This window comes from Quercus robur, chromosome 10 (assembly GCF_932294415.1).
Source record: "Quercus robur chromosome 10, dhQueRobu3.1, whole genome shotgun sequence".
Classification (NCBI taxonomy): Eukaryota; Viridiplantae; Streptophyta; class Magnoliopsida; order Fagales; family Fagaceae; genus Quercus; species Quercus robur.
In genome coordinates, this window is record NC_065543.1 from 10,974,049 (window position 1) to 10,988,292 (window position 14,244).

Genomic DNA, 14,244 nt, shown 5'->3' on the forward strand with positions numbered 1-14,244 from the left:
TCAAATTTTGTGTCAATCAGATATTATTTAGTATATAATTAATAAGCTTATATTTCATGCATAATTTTAAAGTACAAAAATTTGCAATTTAAACAATTTATTGATGACATAGCTATTAATCTTTGATTTCTTGAAATTTTACAAGCATGGAGAATATAAGAATTAGATGTAATCCAATGATGGATTTGTCAAAATTCATCTCCAATAAAAAAATATTGAGTAAGGTTGTAGCCTAAGGTTACAATTAATTTTGTAGCTTAACTTTGTCCGCTAATATTTATTATTGTTATTTAAGTTTTTTAAAATTTTTTTTTTTATAAAAGAGATTAAGGATTATTTTGGGGGTACAATTAATTTTGGAGTAATGCTACATCTATAATATTTTTACAATAAATTTTATGCAAAAAACTATTATTGGTGGGTAAAAAAATAATATCAGTATTGGGCCCAAATTAGAATCAGTAACAATTTACCACATTGGATTTGTTGTGAAATTATTGTGAATGTAGCATTACTATTATTTTTGTTTAACCCAAATTTTTGTAAATTTCAAGTCAGGGTGTTCAACATTTTTATTAGAGTAGTCATAATAGGTCAGTTTAGCATAAAATATTTTTTTTAGAAATGTCTTTATACATTTTTTTTGCAAGTCAGGATGGTTACGTGATCAGAAAATTATTAGGTACTCCTAGAGTACCATAAATGTGTACTTCCTCCTCTCACATGAAAGGTGGGTCCCATCATGAATTTAATTAGTGGAACTCACCATTCATGTGAGAGGAATAAATATGCATTTATGGTACTCCGAGAGTATATAATAATTTCCCTTTGTGACCACCCTGACTTGCATGTGGAGCAGCAGATGCCTTCATGGCTCTACCAGAAACTTTCTATACATAAGAATTAAGAAATGAATTGAAGTTTGAAGAAAAGTAGGGACAGGTGACAACAAAGAAATTAAAAGCATAGAAATCACCAATAAAATACAACTGAGTATCAATAACAACTGACCATTTATGATTTATTGTGAAAATATTAAGAAAATGTTGTAAACGTAGTATCTCTCTTTCTTTTTAGGACATATGAGGGCTTTCTTTTTAACAAGTGTAATAATAGCACATGTTAAGGAGTAATAAATATAAATACTCAATAATGAGGGCAGTTTTTTCCCACCCCATTCTTGTCATTCACAAATTTAAAACTTATAAAACATCAAAAAAATAACTTCTAACATTACAAAACATAACCATATATACAACTGTGGGGCCAGAGAACTTGTGACCCTGGCCCACTTTAGGTTAGGGCCCAAGGCCCGAGCCAAGGAGGGACATTGCCGAGGACATACAGCGAAAGTCCAAATGGCCTAGAGATATATAGCCGATGATGATTCTGTCCTCGGCATCCTAAAACGCTCCTGAAAGAAAGGGCAAGTACAGTATAGGAACAATTTAAGGAAAAGCTGAACACCTCCACATTGATGGAGAAAGGACCCCTAAACAGTATGGTGACAAAAGACAAAGGAAAGACTATCATTACTGCAATTAAATACTCTGCTCCTGACAGAGCAATACTTTTTAGCTTTTACAACCACCCCAACTACTTTGGGTATGGGCTGATAGGATAAGTATTAGCCCTAGAAAGTTGAGCCTACACGTGGACGTTGGAGGGAGGGTAAAGGCTAGTATAAAAAGGGAAGTAAGCAATCCAGAAAGGTGGCTGGGAAAAAAGGCCAAGAACCAGAGCCTCCCAGGCCGTGTCGAGGAGAAAGACTTCTTGGGCAAACATGGTTCACCTCTGTATGAACATCATGACCATCCACTGTCCGGTGACCAAGGCCTAGTCTTTAAGCCCACGCTCTACAAATTTTATTGTTTGGGCTTTTAACGTACGAACCCAATACCAGTTTGGGGTCGTTACAAATCGAGCCCTTACAACAACAATTCCAACTTTCCAATTATTAAAAACACCAAAAAAAAAAAAAAAAAAAAAACATAACAATACTTCTAGACATGGATTTTCTTGTCAAAATTCTCACTAAAGTTAATATTAAGATATGGATTTTCTTGTCAAAATACTTGAATGATAATGACTAAAGGTATGATCAATTTATTCTGTTGTGTAAATTCCATATGAATTTTTTAATATGGACCAATAATTTTGCTTTGAATAGCTAAGAATTTTATGAATTAGTGGCATTGTTCGATTCTGTACTCGAGGATAGTCCCCCACTTGTTAAAAAGAGAAAAAAAAAAAAAGTACTGCCTTGGTGTCAAAGTTTTGAGCGTGAAAGTTAAGTTAGAGAGATGCATTGACCTTGTCAGAGTAATGCCCACTGAATATACATGAAAGACCTTGTCAGAACTCGTAAGAGACTTTGAAGACAGACACCAAGTTCCAGCGTCTGTAAAGGTTCATGCATGGACTATACTTTTTGTACGCGTGTTACAGACCTAGGATAAGTTTGGATAGTCGTATTCTCTTTCTGTGTTTAGAGTATCTACATCAATATTCTCTTTCTGTGTTTAGAGTATCTACAACAGTAGAGTCAAATTTTTAGTTTTTTAGTATTATAAAAGTTATTTTATCTATTTTATATTTTCACAGCAGTGATTTTATTTTAATTTTTAACACAATAAAATAATATAAATACTATAATAAAATAATATTTCATTCAATCACCAAAACACAACCACAACCACAACCACTATCAAAGCCATTGAAATCACTGCACAGATACACGGAAAGAGAAAAAGTAGTGTGAATGCAAAATAAAATGCATAGAAATCACTCCACATATGAGAGGAAAAGTAGTGTGAATGCAAAATGAAAGACAGAAGAAAGAATAAAAAATATGAAAAGTATTGTGAACGCAAAATAAAAGGCAGAAGAAAGAATAAAAAATATGAAAAGTAGTGTGAACGTAAAATAATTTTATTTTTTATTTTATTTTTACCTTATAGTTGTGCATATTGTAGCTATGAGCAAAAAAATATTGCTTTGGCTCCACTATTGCAGGGTACATTTTGAGTTTTAGTGGTGCTAAAAATAGCTATATAGCAATTTAGTATCACTATTGCTAGTGCTCTTTACGGTGATAGATGTGTTCCTTCCGGCATTTTTGACCCATTATAATGAAAGTTCTTCCCATTAATGGCGGTCTTGGCCTTCAATCAAGGGCCATTATGCTTAATGTTAGTTGCTAGAAAATTCACCTTCATGGCTTCACCAGAGACTTTCTATACATAAGAATTAAGAAATGAATTGAAGTCTCGAAGAAAAGTAGGGACAGGTGACAACAAAGAAATTAAAAGCTCTCAATAAATGCTGTAAATTTATGTGGGGAATTTTTTTTTTCTTTCTTTTAGAACATATGAGGCAATATTTTTAACAAGTGTACTAAGAGTACATGTTAAGGAGTAATAAATATAAATACTCAATAATGAGGGCAGTTTTTTCCTCCGCCCCATTCTAGCGGGTACCCAGTACGAATCTCAATCACAAATTTAAAACTTATAAAACATCAAAAAATAACTTCTAACATCACAAAACATAACAATATATACAATAATTCCAACTTTCCAAGTATCAAAAACACAAAAAAAAAAAAAAATTAACAATACAACTAAACATAGCAAACAATTGGGTTGGGTCGGGTCAATTAGGTTGCGGGCTAGAACATTCCGGGTAAAAAAGGGCCATATTTTAAACAGGTTGAAAATTGATCAGGCTAATCGGATTGCGGGTCAGGTTGAGTCAGCCTATATTTTTCACATTTAAAAAAAAAAAAAAAGAGTCTTAAAACATAAAAAATATAAGTTTCTTTTTAAAAAAAAAAAAAAAAAAAAAGCTAAAATAATACATTACATATATTTAAGCCTTATAAAACATCTATAGAAATACTATAATTTTTTTTAAAACATAAATGAGACGGGTGCAAGGGAAAAATTTAAGTCCTATCCCTGTCCCACCTACTATGAAGGGCAGATGAGGCTAGTACCTATGGGGCCGGGTTTAAATTGTCATCACCAATAATTATGCATAAATTTCAATACACACACACAATTGATGAAATAATTCATTGGTTTGCACATATAAGTTCATTATAGTAAGAAGTGTTTCTTTGTCCAATGCATCAGTGTACTGGGCATGTTAGGATACTGACACGTGTTTAGAATCATATGTCTATGTGCATCTATATTTATGGAATTTTATTGCTTTTGGTTAAGAAAAAATTTAGGATAAATTCCTTATGTGTAGTACATTAAGTTTGATTAAAATGGTTAGGTTAAAATGTTTAGTAGTGTGTCTTTATATCAGAACCTTATTCACACTCTCCCTGGTGTGTGTGTTTCTTAAAAAAAAAAATGTTATCTCAATATTAATTTTCCTACACTTTTTTGATGGGAGAAAAATGGATAGAGGGTGGGTGGGGGGACCTGAGTTAGTTTCTTCTACTTAGGCATGACCATAGTGATACTCTACTTGCTAGGCTCGGCCTTACGGGAGTAGGGGATTTAAATGAGTCATAGTTGTACACTCAACCGCATCGAGAATGCTAGTAAGCATGAACCGAGAGCATAAAGTTATTTTCCAGGCGCTTCCCATTCTAGGATTCAAACCTTGGACCTCCATCTCCCAAACCCTTAGGAGTGAGTCCATGATCACTAGAGCATCCAAATCTTAAGTTTAAATTTCATAATTCATAAATACTCTTCATAAAAACGCCACCAGCCTGCCACCACTACTACTACCAACTCCATGAGGAAAATCTAGAATGTAAAAACATGTAGTGCAAGATTTCTTTGAGGGAACGTAAAGATGTTGAGATTGATTAAGTTATTGTTTTGGGTTCGTTTATGAATACTTTTTTTTTTTTTAAAGAGGAAACCAATTTCGAAGCACTTAATTAATGCTAACCTTAGACACTAATATATAATTATGGTATATATTGATCAAAAATTTGTAAAATCATAATGCACTGTCAGTTTACATTACAAATCTTAAATTGGACACTAAATTTCTAATTAGTATTCAAGTTATTAATGACTTCTTCCTATCAAAAAAAAAAAGAAAGAAAAGTTATTAATGACTTCTATTAAAACCCCCAAAAAAAGTATTCAAATCTAAAACAAATTAAAAACTTTTGGTTACTGAGAATAAATTTTAGCCCCACTAGTCAGCACTGACTTGTCTTCTTACCCTGAGAAAGAAATTGGCCTATCTTTTTTTTTTTTTTTTTTTTTTGGAACGAAAGCAATTGGCGTAATGGTTACTATTTTGTAATGACTAAAAAAAAAAAAAAAAAAAAAAAATTTCATTGCTTGTTTTGTTGACTATATATGCGAATTTGGATTTCTTAATTCTTCACGGAAGATAAACAGAGACTGAGATCTTTTCTCTTCTTCAAGGATGACACCTATCTTCCTTTTTTCTCTCCTCTCAGCCATTTTCACAGTAGGGCAATCCATTGTGAAGCCAGGCTCTATTTTAACACCTACCACTAACTCTTCATGGCCATCACCTTCTGGTCTATATGCCTTTGGATTCTACAAGCAAGGCAGTGGCTTTGCTGTAGGAGTTTTTCTTGCTAGGATTTCTCAAAAGACTGTAGTTTGGACAGCCAATCGAGACAATCCTCCAGTTTCTGCTGAAGCCACATTGAGTTTCACAAGTGATGGACGATTGGTTCTGCAATCAGCACAAGGAGCAGAGACAAGCGTGGCAAATTTTAGTTCTGCAAGTTCAGCTTCCATGCTTGATACAGGCAACTTTGTTGTCTATAATTCAACCAACAATACAATATGGGAGAGTTTCCAAAATCCAACAGACACTCTTTTACCAACTCAGCGTCTCTTTTATGATGATGTGTTGGATTCTAGTGTGTCAGAGTCTAACCAATCAACGGGTAGATTTCGTGCCATTATGCAACAAGATGGATATCTAGCGCTTTACCCACTTGGAACCCCATACTCTATTGAATATGGTTATTGGTCAATGGGTATAAATGCACCACCACTTAATGCCACTCTAAACCTTGATGATGATGGTCATCTTTACTTGGCCAATGGCAGTGGCATAGTGACTATATCTGAAGCAGGAAACTCTACCAAAGGTTCAATTTACCGTTTGAGAATGGATGATGATGGATTCTTGCGGCTATACTCATACGATCTGGATCAGAATGGTAATTGGTCAATTATATGGTCACCTGCCATTGACAAGTGTGAACCGAAGGGTTTATGTGGCCTCAATGCATTCTGTGAAGATGATGGTAAAGATTTTCATTGCACATGTCTTCCTGGATTTGCATTTATTGATGAGAGCAAAAGGTCTTTGGGCTGTGAAAGGAATTTCACCACGGAACGTTGCAAAGAAGGCATAAATACCATGAAAGAAGTGCCTAATACCATGTGGGAAAATGTTAGTTATTCTCTTCCACTATTATTACCAACCAAAGAGGAGTGCAAAAATGCATGTTTGCAGGACTGTAACTGCGAAGCTGCGCTCTTCAAAGACGGGGCATGCAGCAAACAAAGGCCTCCTTTGAGATTTGGGAGAAGACAACAAACTGACTCAAACATAGCCCTCATTAAGTTGCCTACATCTACACCCTCTACGGATAAAATTGTGCCAAAAGAAAGGAAGAAAGAAGTACGTGTGGACATCCTAATTATTAGTATTTCATTAGTTGGTTTTGCATTCATTGTGTTGGCCATTTCTGGAATTGCCATTTACAGATCCCGTCTTTGTGGTAAACCAAAAGTTGCCTCTTGATATTTCATAACAGTTTGTGTCTTTTGTTTTTCCATAATTGTTTGTGTATATTGTCATTCCATAACATTTGTGTCTTTTAGTCTTCCACATTCTAGAATTTTCTGTTATGAAACAAAGCGTCATGACAATAATGACAACTCTTGTAACTTCACCCTATAAAAGGGGATGGATGTATGATGTGAAAGTGTGTGAGAGAATAAGTTGTAGTGAGCTTCATGCAGTAACCTAATCTATTTGTTTGTAAGTTTGAAGTACTCTAATAAAATTTTCATTCCTCTCTTTCTTGTGAGTACTTTGTTGAATTTTAAGTCAAGGCTTTATAAAGCCAACAAAGTGGTATTAGAGCCAAGTTCTTAGAGCCTAGATTCTTTGTGTACGCCATTAGTGAAGCTGTCTTCTAATATGGTGCAACCACAAATTCCTAAATTGACGAAAGAAAATTATGAGAGCTGGCAGATTCAAATGAAAGTGTTATTTGGATCACAAGAGCTATAGGAGCTTGTCACTGGTTTGTATGTAGAACCCACAAGTGAGAAAGAAGACACCTACAACGCAAAGCAAAAAAATTTGCTCAAGGATCAGAGGAAGAAAGACAAGAAGGTATTGTTTCTACTCTATCAAGGGGTGGATGAGTCAACTTTTTAGAAAATTTCCAAAGCATAATCAAGTAAAGAAGCATGAGAGATTCTTGGCATTTTTTTTTAAGGGTGTCGATAGTGTGAAAAGAGTTTGTTTGCAAACTGTTTGTGCTGAGTTTGAAGTTGCTCACATGAAAGATGGTGAAACTATTTTTGATTATTTTTCACAATTACTTGTAATTGTTAATCATTTGAAAAGTAATGGAGAGAGTATTCAAGATGTTCATGTGGTGGAGAAAATATTAAGATCTCTTGCAAATAAATTTGATCATGTCGTGGTGGTTATTGAAGAGTCCAAAAATTTGGAGATTCTCTCAATTGATGAATTAATGGGATCTCTTTAAGTGCATGAGCAGCGTATGGAAAAGAATTCTAGCTCTGTTGTCATTATTGAGCAAGCATTAGAGTCAAAATTGACTCTAAGAGGGGAGAAGCCTAATGGCTTTCGTGGAGGATATACCAATAGCAACTGTGGCAAGGGTCGTGGAAGAGGAACATTCAGAGGTAGATCTGCTCGCGGATGTGGAGGTAATAGAAATGTCCAATGTTTCAATTGCAACAAATTTGGACATTATGCATTAGATTGTCGGTACAATAAATTTGAGGAGCACAATGAGCAATCTAATCTTGTTGAGGCATCAAATATTGAAAAAGAAGAATGTACACTTCTTTTTGCACAAGAGGAGGCAAATAATTTGCAAGAGGTGTGGTATTTTGATTCTAGAGCTAGCAACCACATGAATGGAAAAAAGGAGCTCTTTGTTGAGCTTGTTGAAGGTGTTCAAGGCGATGTCTGTTTGGGAGACTCATCCAAATTGGCCATAAAAGGTAAAGGAAAAATTAGAATATGTCAAAAGATGGTGTTTTGCAATTTATCTGCAATGTGTACTATGTGCCCAACATGAAAAACAATATTCTTAGTATTTGGCAACTCCTAGAAAACGGGTATATTATACACATGGAGAAACTCTCTCGTTTTGAAGGATGCTGAAGGAAGGCTTGTTGCAAAAGTTCAAATGGGTCACAATCATATGTTTCCACTCCATCTTAACTCAACAATGGAGAAATGTTTCCATGGGCTTGTAAAAAATGAGTCATAGAAGTGGCATCTTCGCCTTGGGAATCTCAACTTCAGTGGGCTTCAAACTATTATCCACATCAAGCATGATGCATGGATTGCCTAATATTAAAAAGCCAGAATATGTATGTGAGGTATGCACTCTTAGCAAGCAACAAAGAAGTCCTTTTCCAAGTGGGAGATCATGGAGAGCACCTAAGCCATTAGAGTTGGTGCACACAGATATTTGCTGTCCATTTGATCCAATTTCTATTGGAGCTTTCACTATATTCAAAAGTTTCAAGGCACACGTTGAATTGGAAGGTGGTTGTAAGATCAAAATACTTAGATCTGACAGAGGTGGTGAGTACACCTCAAATGAATTTCGAGATTATTACAGGAAAATGGCATCAAGCAATAGTTTACAATTGCATACACACCACAACAAAATGGCATTGCAAAAAGGAAAAATCGAACGATCCTTGATGTGGCAAGGATCATGTTTAAAGAAAAATGTTTGCCAAAGAATTTTTGGGCAGAAGCAATAGCATGCACAACCTATTTACTCAGTTGATGCCCTTCAAAAAGTGTCGAGATTATGACACCACAAGAGGCGTGGAGTGGCTACAAACCAAGTGTGTCACACTTAAGAATTTTTTGGTGTATTGCATATGCTTAAGTGCCTGAGACTAAGAGAAAGAAGTTGGATGATCATGGGGAGAAATGCATCTTCATTGGGTATAGTGAGGAGTCGAAAGCTTACAAACTCTACAATCCATTTACCAACAAAATAGTGGTGAGTAGAGATGTCATTTTTAGTGAAGAAGAGTCATGGGGATGGAATGATGACCTCACAAGTAAAGAGAAGCCACTTGATTTAGAAGGGCAAGAAGAAGATGTGAATTATGAAGGTTTAGAAAGACCTTCCTCAACACCCCACCACTATGCATCATCAACACTTCATCAATCTGAAGCCCAGGTAGCATTTCTCCATCTCCAACATTAATCAAAATGAGTGGCCTAGAAGATATCTATGCACAAACTAAAGAGACAAATCTCTTTTGTTTGTATGTAAACTATGAGCCTTTTACTTTCAAATAAGTTGTGAAAGAGAATTGTTAGAGGAATGCAATGCAAGAAGAAATTTATGCCATTGAGAAAAACAACACATGGGAATTGACTCCACTTCTTCTAGGTCAAAGAACCATTGGTGTGAAATGGGTGTATAAGATTAAACACACAGCTAATAGGAGAATTGAGCGCTATAATGTAAGACTTGTAGCTAAAGGTTACAAGCAAAAGTACGGGGTAGACTATGAAGAAGTCTTTGCTCTAGTAGCAAGACTTCACACAGTGAGGATGTTGATTTCTCTTGCAGCACATCATAGTTGGAAAATATACCAACTAGATGTCAAATCGACATTTTTAAATGGCAAACTTGAAGAAGAGGTGTATGTAGAGCAGCTTGAAGGTTTTGTGGTTGAAGGAGAAGAAGACAAGGTGTATCGTTTGAAGAAAGCTTTATATGGTTTAAAGCAAGCTCCTCAAGCTTAGAATTCTTGTATTGACAGCTATTTTCAAGGAAGTGGTTTTGTCAAGTGTCCTTATGAGCACGCAATCTACATTAAGAAGAATGCCCATGGTGAAATTCTTATAGCTTGCCTTTATGTTGATGATTTGTTATTCATAGGAAACAATCAGCAAATGTTCCATGAGTTTAAACAAGCTATGTTTAAGGAGTTCGAGATGACCAACTTTGGACTTATGTCATTTTTCCTTGGGATTGAGGTATGACAGCAACTAGATGACATTTTCATATGTCAGAAAAAATATGCAAAGGAATTGCTTGACAAATTTAATATGAAAAATTGCAATGCTATCAATACACCTATTGCAGTGGATCTAAAATTGAAAAGAGAAGGAGAAGGGAAAATTATATCCAACTCTATTTAGGAGTTTGATTGGAAGTTTAAGGTAACTCTCAATCACAAGGCTAGACATTGTTTATAGTGTTGGTCAACTGAGCAGATATATGGAGAAACTAAAGGAATCTCATTGGCTTGCAGCAAAAAGGATCCTAAGATATATGAAAGGCACCATGGATTTTGGTCTTTTATATTCATATAATAATGATGCCGCATTATATGGATATTCAGATAGTGATTGGGGAGGTGATCAAGATGAAAGGAAAAACACTACTGGATATGTTTTCTATCTTGGATCAATAGCTTTCACTTGGATGTCCGAAAAGCAGAGTATTGTAGCTTTGTCAACATGTGAAGTTGAATATGTGGCAGCATCCTCTTCGTGAAACAATATGGTTGAAGAATTTATTAAAAGAATTTGATCATCCACAAGAAGAATCCATAATTATTTATGTGGATAACAAATCTACCATAAAAATTTCTAAAAATCCAGTTCAACATGGAAGGAGCAAATATATTGACATGAAGTATTATTTCTTAAGAGATTATGTGAAACAGAAAGTTGTGAAGCTCCAGTATTGCAATACAAAAGAGCAAGTAGCAGACATTTTTACCAAAGCCTTACTAGTTGATAGATTCAGAAGATTGAGGACAGTACTTGGTGTGAAGATGCTTTTGGTTTAAGGGGGAGTGTTGGAAGTGGTAAACCAAAAGGTGCTTCTTGATATTTCATAACTGTTTGTGTCTTTTTTTTTGCCATAACTATTTGTGTCTATTGTCATTCCATAACATTTGTGTCTTTGAGTTTTCCACATTCTAGAATTTTCTGTTATGAAACAAAGAGTCATGGCAATAATGACAGCTTTTGTAACTTCACCCTATAAAAAGGGATGGATGTATGATGTGAAAGTGTGTGAGAGAAAAAGTTGTAGTGAGCTCTCAAGGCAGTAGCCTAATCTCTTTGTTTGTGAGTTTGAAGTACTCTAATAAAATTTTCATTCCTCACTTTCTTGTGAGTACTTTGTTGAATTTTAAGTCAAGGCTTTATCCAACAATTTTTGCATATGAAAATATATCTAATAAGGGAAAAATTGTCTTAAGCGATAAGGATGTTCATCCACAATCATTTACTTATGTAGAACTTGAAAAAATCACTGAACGGTTTCAAGGAAGAATTTGGTAGAGGATCATTTCGCATATTTTATAAGGGGACAATAGGCAATGACTAGAAGATTGTAGCTGTGAAAAGACTAGAGAAATTGTTAGTTGATCGAGAAAGAGAGTTTCAAGTTGAGATGAAAGTTATTGGGAAGACACATCATAAAAATTTAATTTTTCTTCTCGGGTATTGCCACGATGGACAGAATAGGCTTTTAGTATATGAGTACATGTGCAATGGGTTACTTGCAAATATACTCTTCACATTTGAAAAAAATACTTTCTTAGAATGAAAGAATGGGAATTGCTTTGCAACATTGCAAGAGGAATTTTTTTATCTCCATGAAGAGTGTATGTCACAAATCATTCACAATTTCAGTCGGTGTTGAATGCAATTTTTGCACCGAATCGAAAATTTCGGTTTGAATTTTTGAGCAATGAAATTGATTTGTAAGGAAGGGATGCCAAACCAACTGATTGCATTTGGTTTCGGTTCCATTCGATCGGGTTTTGGTGTTTGGGATGTGAAACAAAAGCAATTGAAAAAAAAAAGAAGATTTTTTTTTTTCATCAAATAGAGATATAATTGAAACACAATCATAGTACAACACTAACAAGAAAAGCAAAACCAACACAAACCCTGTTTTCAACACAAAATACAGAGCAACACAGCTAAAAACATAAAACACAAACTAAAATTAAGCTACCATCCCCAACAAAAGGTAGCAGCTACAAAGTTTCTTTAAAAAAAAAATCAAGAAGATATACCCACAGCAAGCAACCAAGAGAGAGAATCGGTGCTGGAAGAAACAAAATCAAGAAGACATACCCGTAGCAAGAAACCAAGAGAGAGAATTGGTGTTGGAAGAAATAAGAAAAATAAGATCAGTGGATATCAAAAAAAGAAAAAGATGCAAGGTATATGTTTGTGAGAGGGAGAGAAAATTGAGGAAGGGTGGCTGGAATGAGAGGCGGCTGGAATGACTATTAGGGTTATAAGTTTATAAGATGCTAGGGTTTAAAAAAATTTTAAAAACTCAAAAAGGGTAGCGCAAAGGCTCAAACTTGAGATTAAAAGGCTGAAACACGCGTGTCACTACACTAATAAAAAAAAAAAAAAAAATATATATATATATATATATATATATATATATGGGTCAGTTTGGTCAATTTCTGGGTGAAAAAATCTAGCATCGAAAACGAAACCAAAATATTTTTGTTTCAAGAAATTCAAACTGAACTGAATCGAACCAAAAAATTGGACTCAGTTCGGTCAGTTTCGGCTGGTTTTTTCAGTTTATCAATTTTTTTGCACACCCCTATCTCAAAACATACTAATGGATGAGAATAGGTGTGCAAAAATCTTTGATTTTGGACTGGCAAAGTTCTTTAAGCCAGACCAAAGCAAAACCTTCACTGACTTCAGTGGTACAAGGGGATATGTTGCACCAGAATGGCATTGTCGAAACTCTTCTGTGACAGTCAAAATAGATGTCTACGGCTTTGGAATAGTCCTATTGGAGATTATATGTTGCCAAAAGAGTGTGGATAGTAATCTTCCTAAGGAAGAGGCTATTCTTAAAGAATAGGCTTATAGATGCTTTGAGTGTGGTGAGTTAGGTAAAGTTGTCTAAGATAAAGGGGTCGAAATGAGACAATTGGAGAAAATGATTAAAGTGACACTTTGGTGCATTCTAGATGAGCCATCATTTCGTCATCTAATGAAGAGAGTTGTACTAATGTTGGAAGGGACTAGAGAAATTCCAATCCCTCCTAATCCTAGTTCTACTCTTAATTATTATGATTTAGGTTTTGAGAAGAAAGAGTAATGGTTTGGAAAATTGAGCAAAGTAAAAGCCTTATATTTGGTATGAATGTAGTCAAGTTTCATGTGCGCTTCACTTTCATAGTACATTGTATGTGTGTTATCAAATGTTGCATTTTCCACCTTTTTTTTGGGTTACTTTTTGTTTACTTATGTTCTCTCTTGTAATTTATCTGTACTTCCCCTAACCGAAGAAATGGTTAGTGCCATATGTTATGCACACAGTAATGTTTCTTATTTATTTATAAATATTTGTAAGCACTAAGAAAAATAAAATAAACTCAAAACACTTGAAGTGTTTATGACTACTTCTATTGGCCATCTTATAAATATAGTTAGTTTTGAAGTTTATAATAAAACATAAATGAATTTAGAAAAAAAAAAAAAAAAATTTCTGTTGTGAGAATACTTGTATGTTGAATTGGTATCCATTAACTAAGTATTAGAATTATGATTAAATTTACAATAAGATGATCTTAATTTCCAATAAGCAACTTTGAGTTAACAACAACATCAAAATTTCTAGGAATCAAATACAAATTCACTTGAACTCTTCACTTTATATGTGGTTATGTTGCAGCATTGTAAGAAAATAAATTAAAATTAATACTCACCTTGACAAAATCAATTGTAACATCCTTCAATTTTGACATGACAAAATTTTCCCATTTATTGGTTGTGCACATAAAAAATAAAAATTTTATGAGAGATTTAAGAAGTTCAACCACTTTTTTCTTCCCTTTCCACTCATAGCTTGAATCAGGTTCACCTTAGTTTAGCTCTATCACCTTAGCTAGAATTTTTCATTTACTTTAAGTTAAATTAGAAATTAGAAGTACCAATATTACAATCACGGTTACAATACAG

At 34.3% G+C, this 14,244-nt stretch overlaps 1 protein-coding gene across 1 annotated transcript; it reads left to right on the forward strand.

The window, feature by feature from the left end:
• The first annotated feature begins 5,380 nt into the window (after nt 1-5,380).
• Nucleotides 5,381-7,053, forward strand: LOC126703258 (G-type lectin S-receptor-like serine/threonine-protein kinase LECRK4). Its single transcript, XM_050402221.1, has one exon. The coding sequence runs from the start codon at nt 5,410-5,412 to the stop codon at nt 6,772-6,774; it is 1,365 nt and encodes a 454-aa protein (XP_050258178.1). The 5' UTR covers nt 5,381-5,409; the 3' UTR covers nt 6,775-7,053.
• The last annotated feature ends 7,191 nt before the right edge of the window (nt 7,054-14,244 follow it).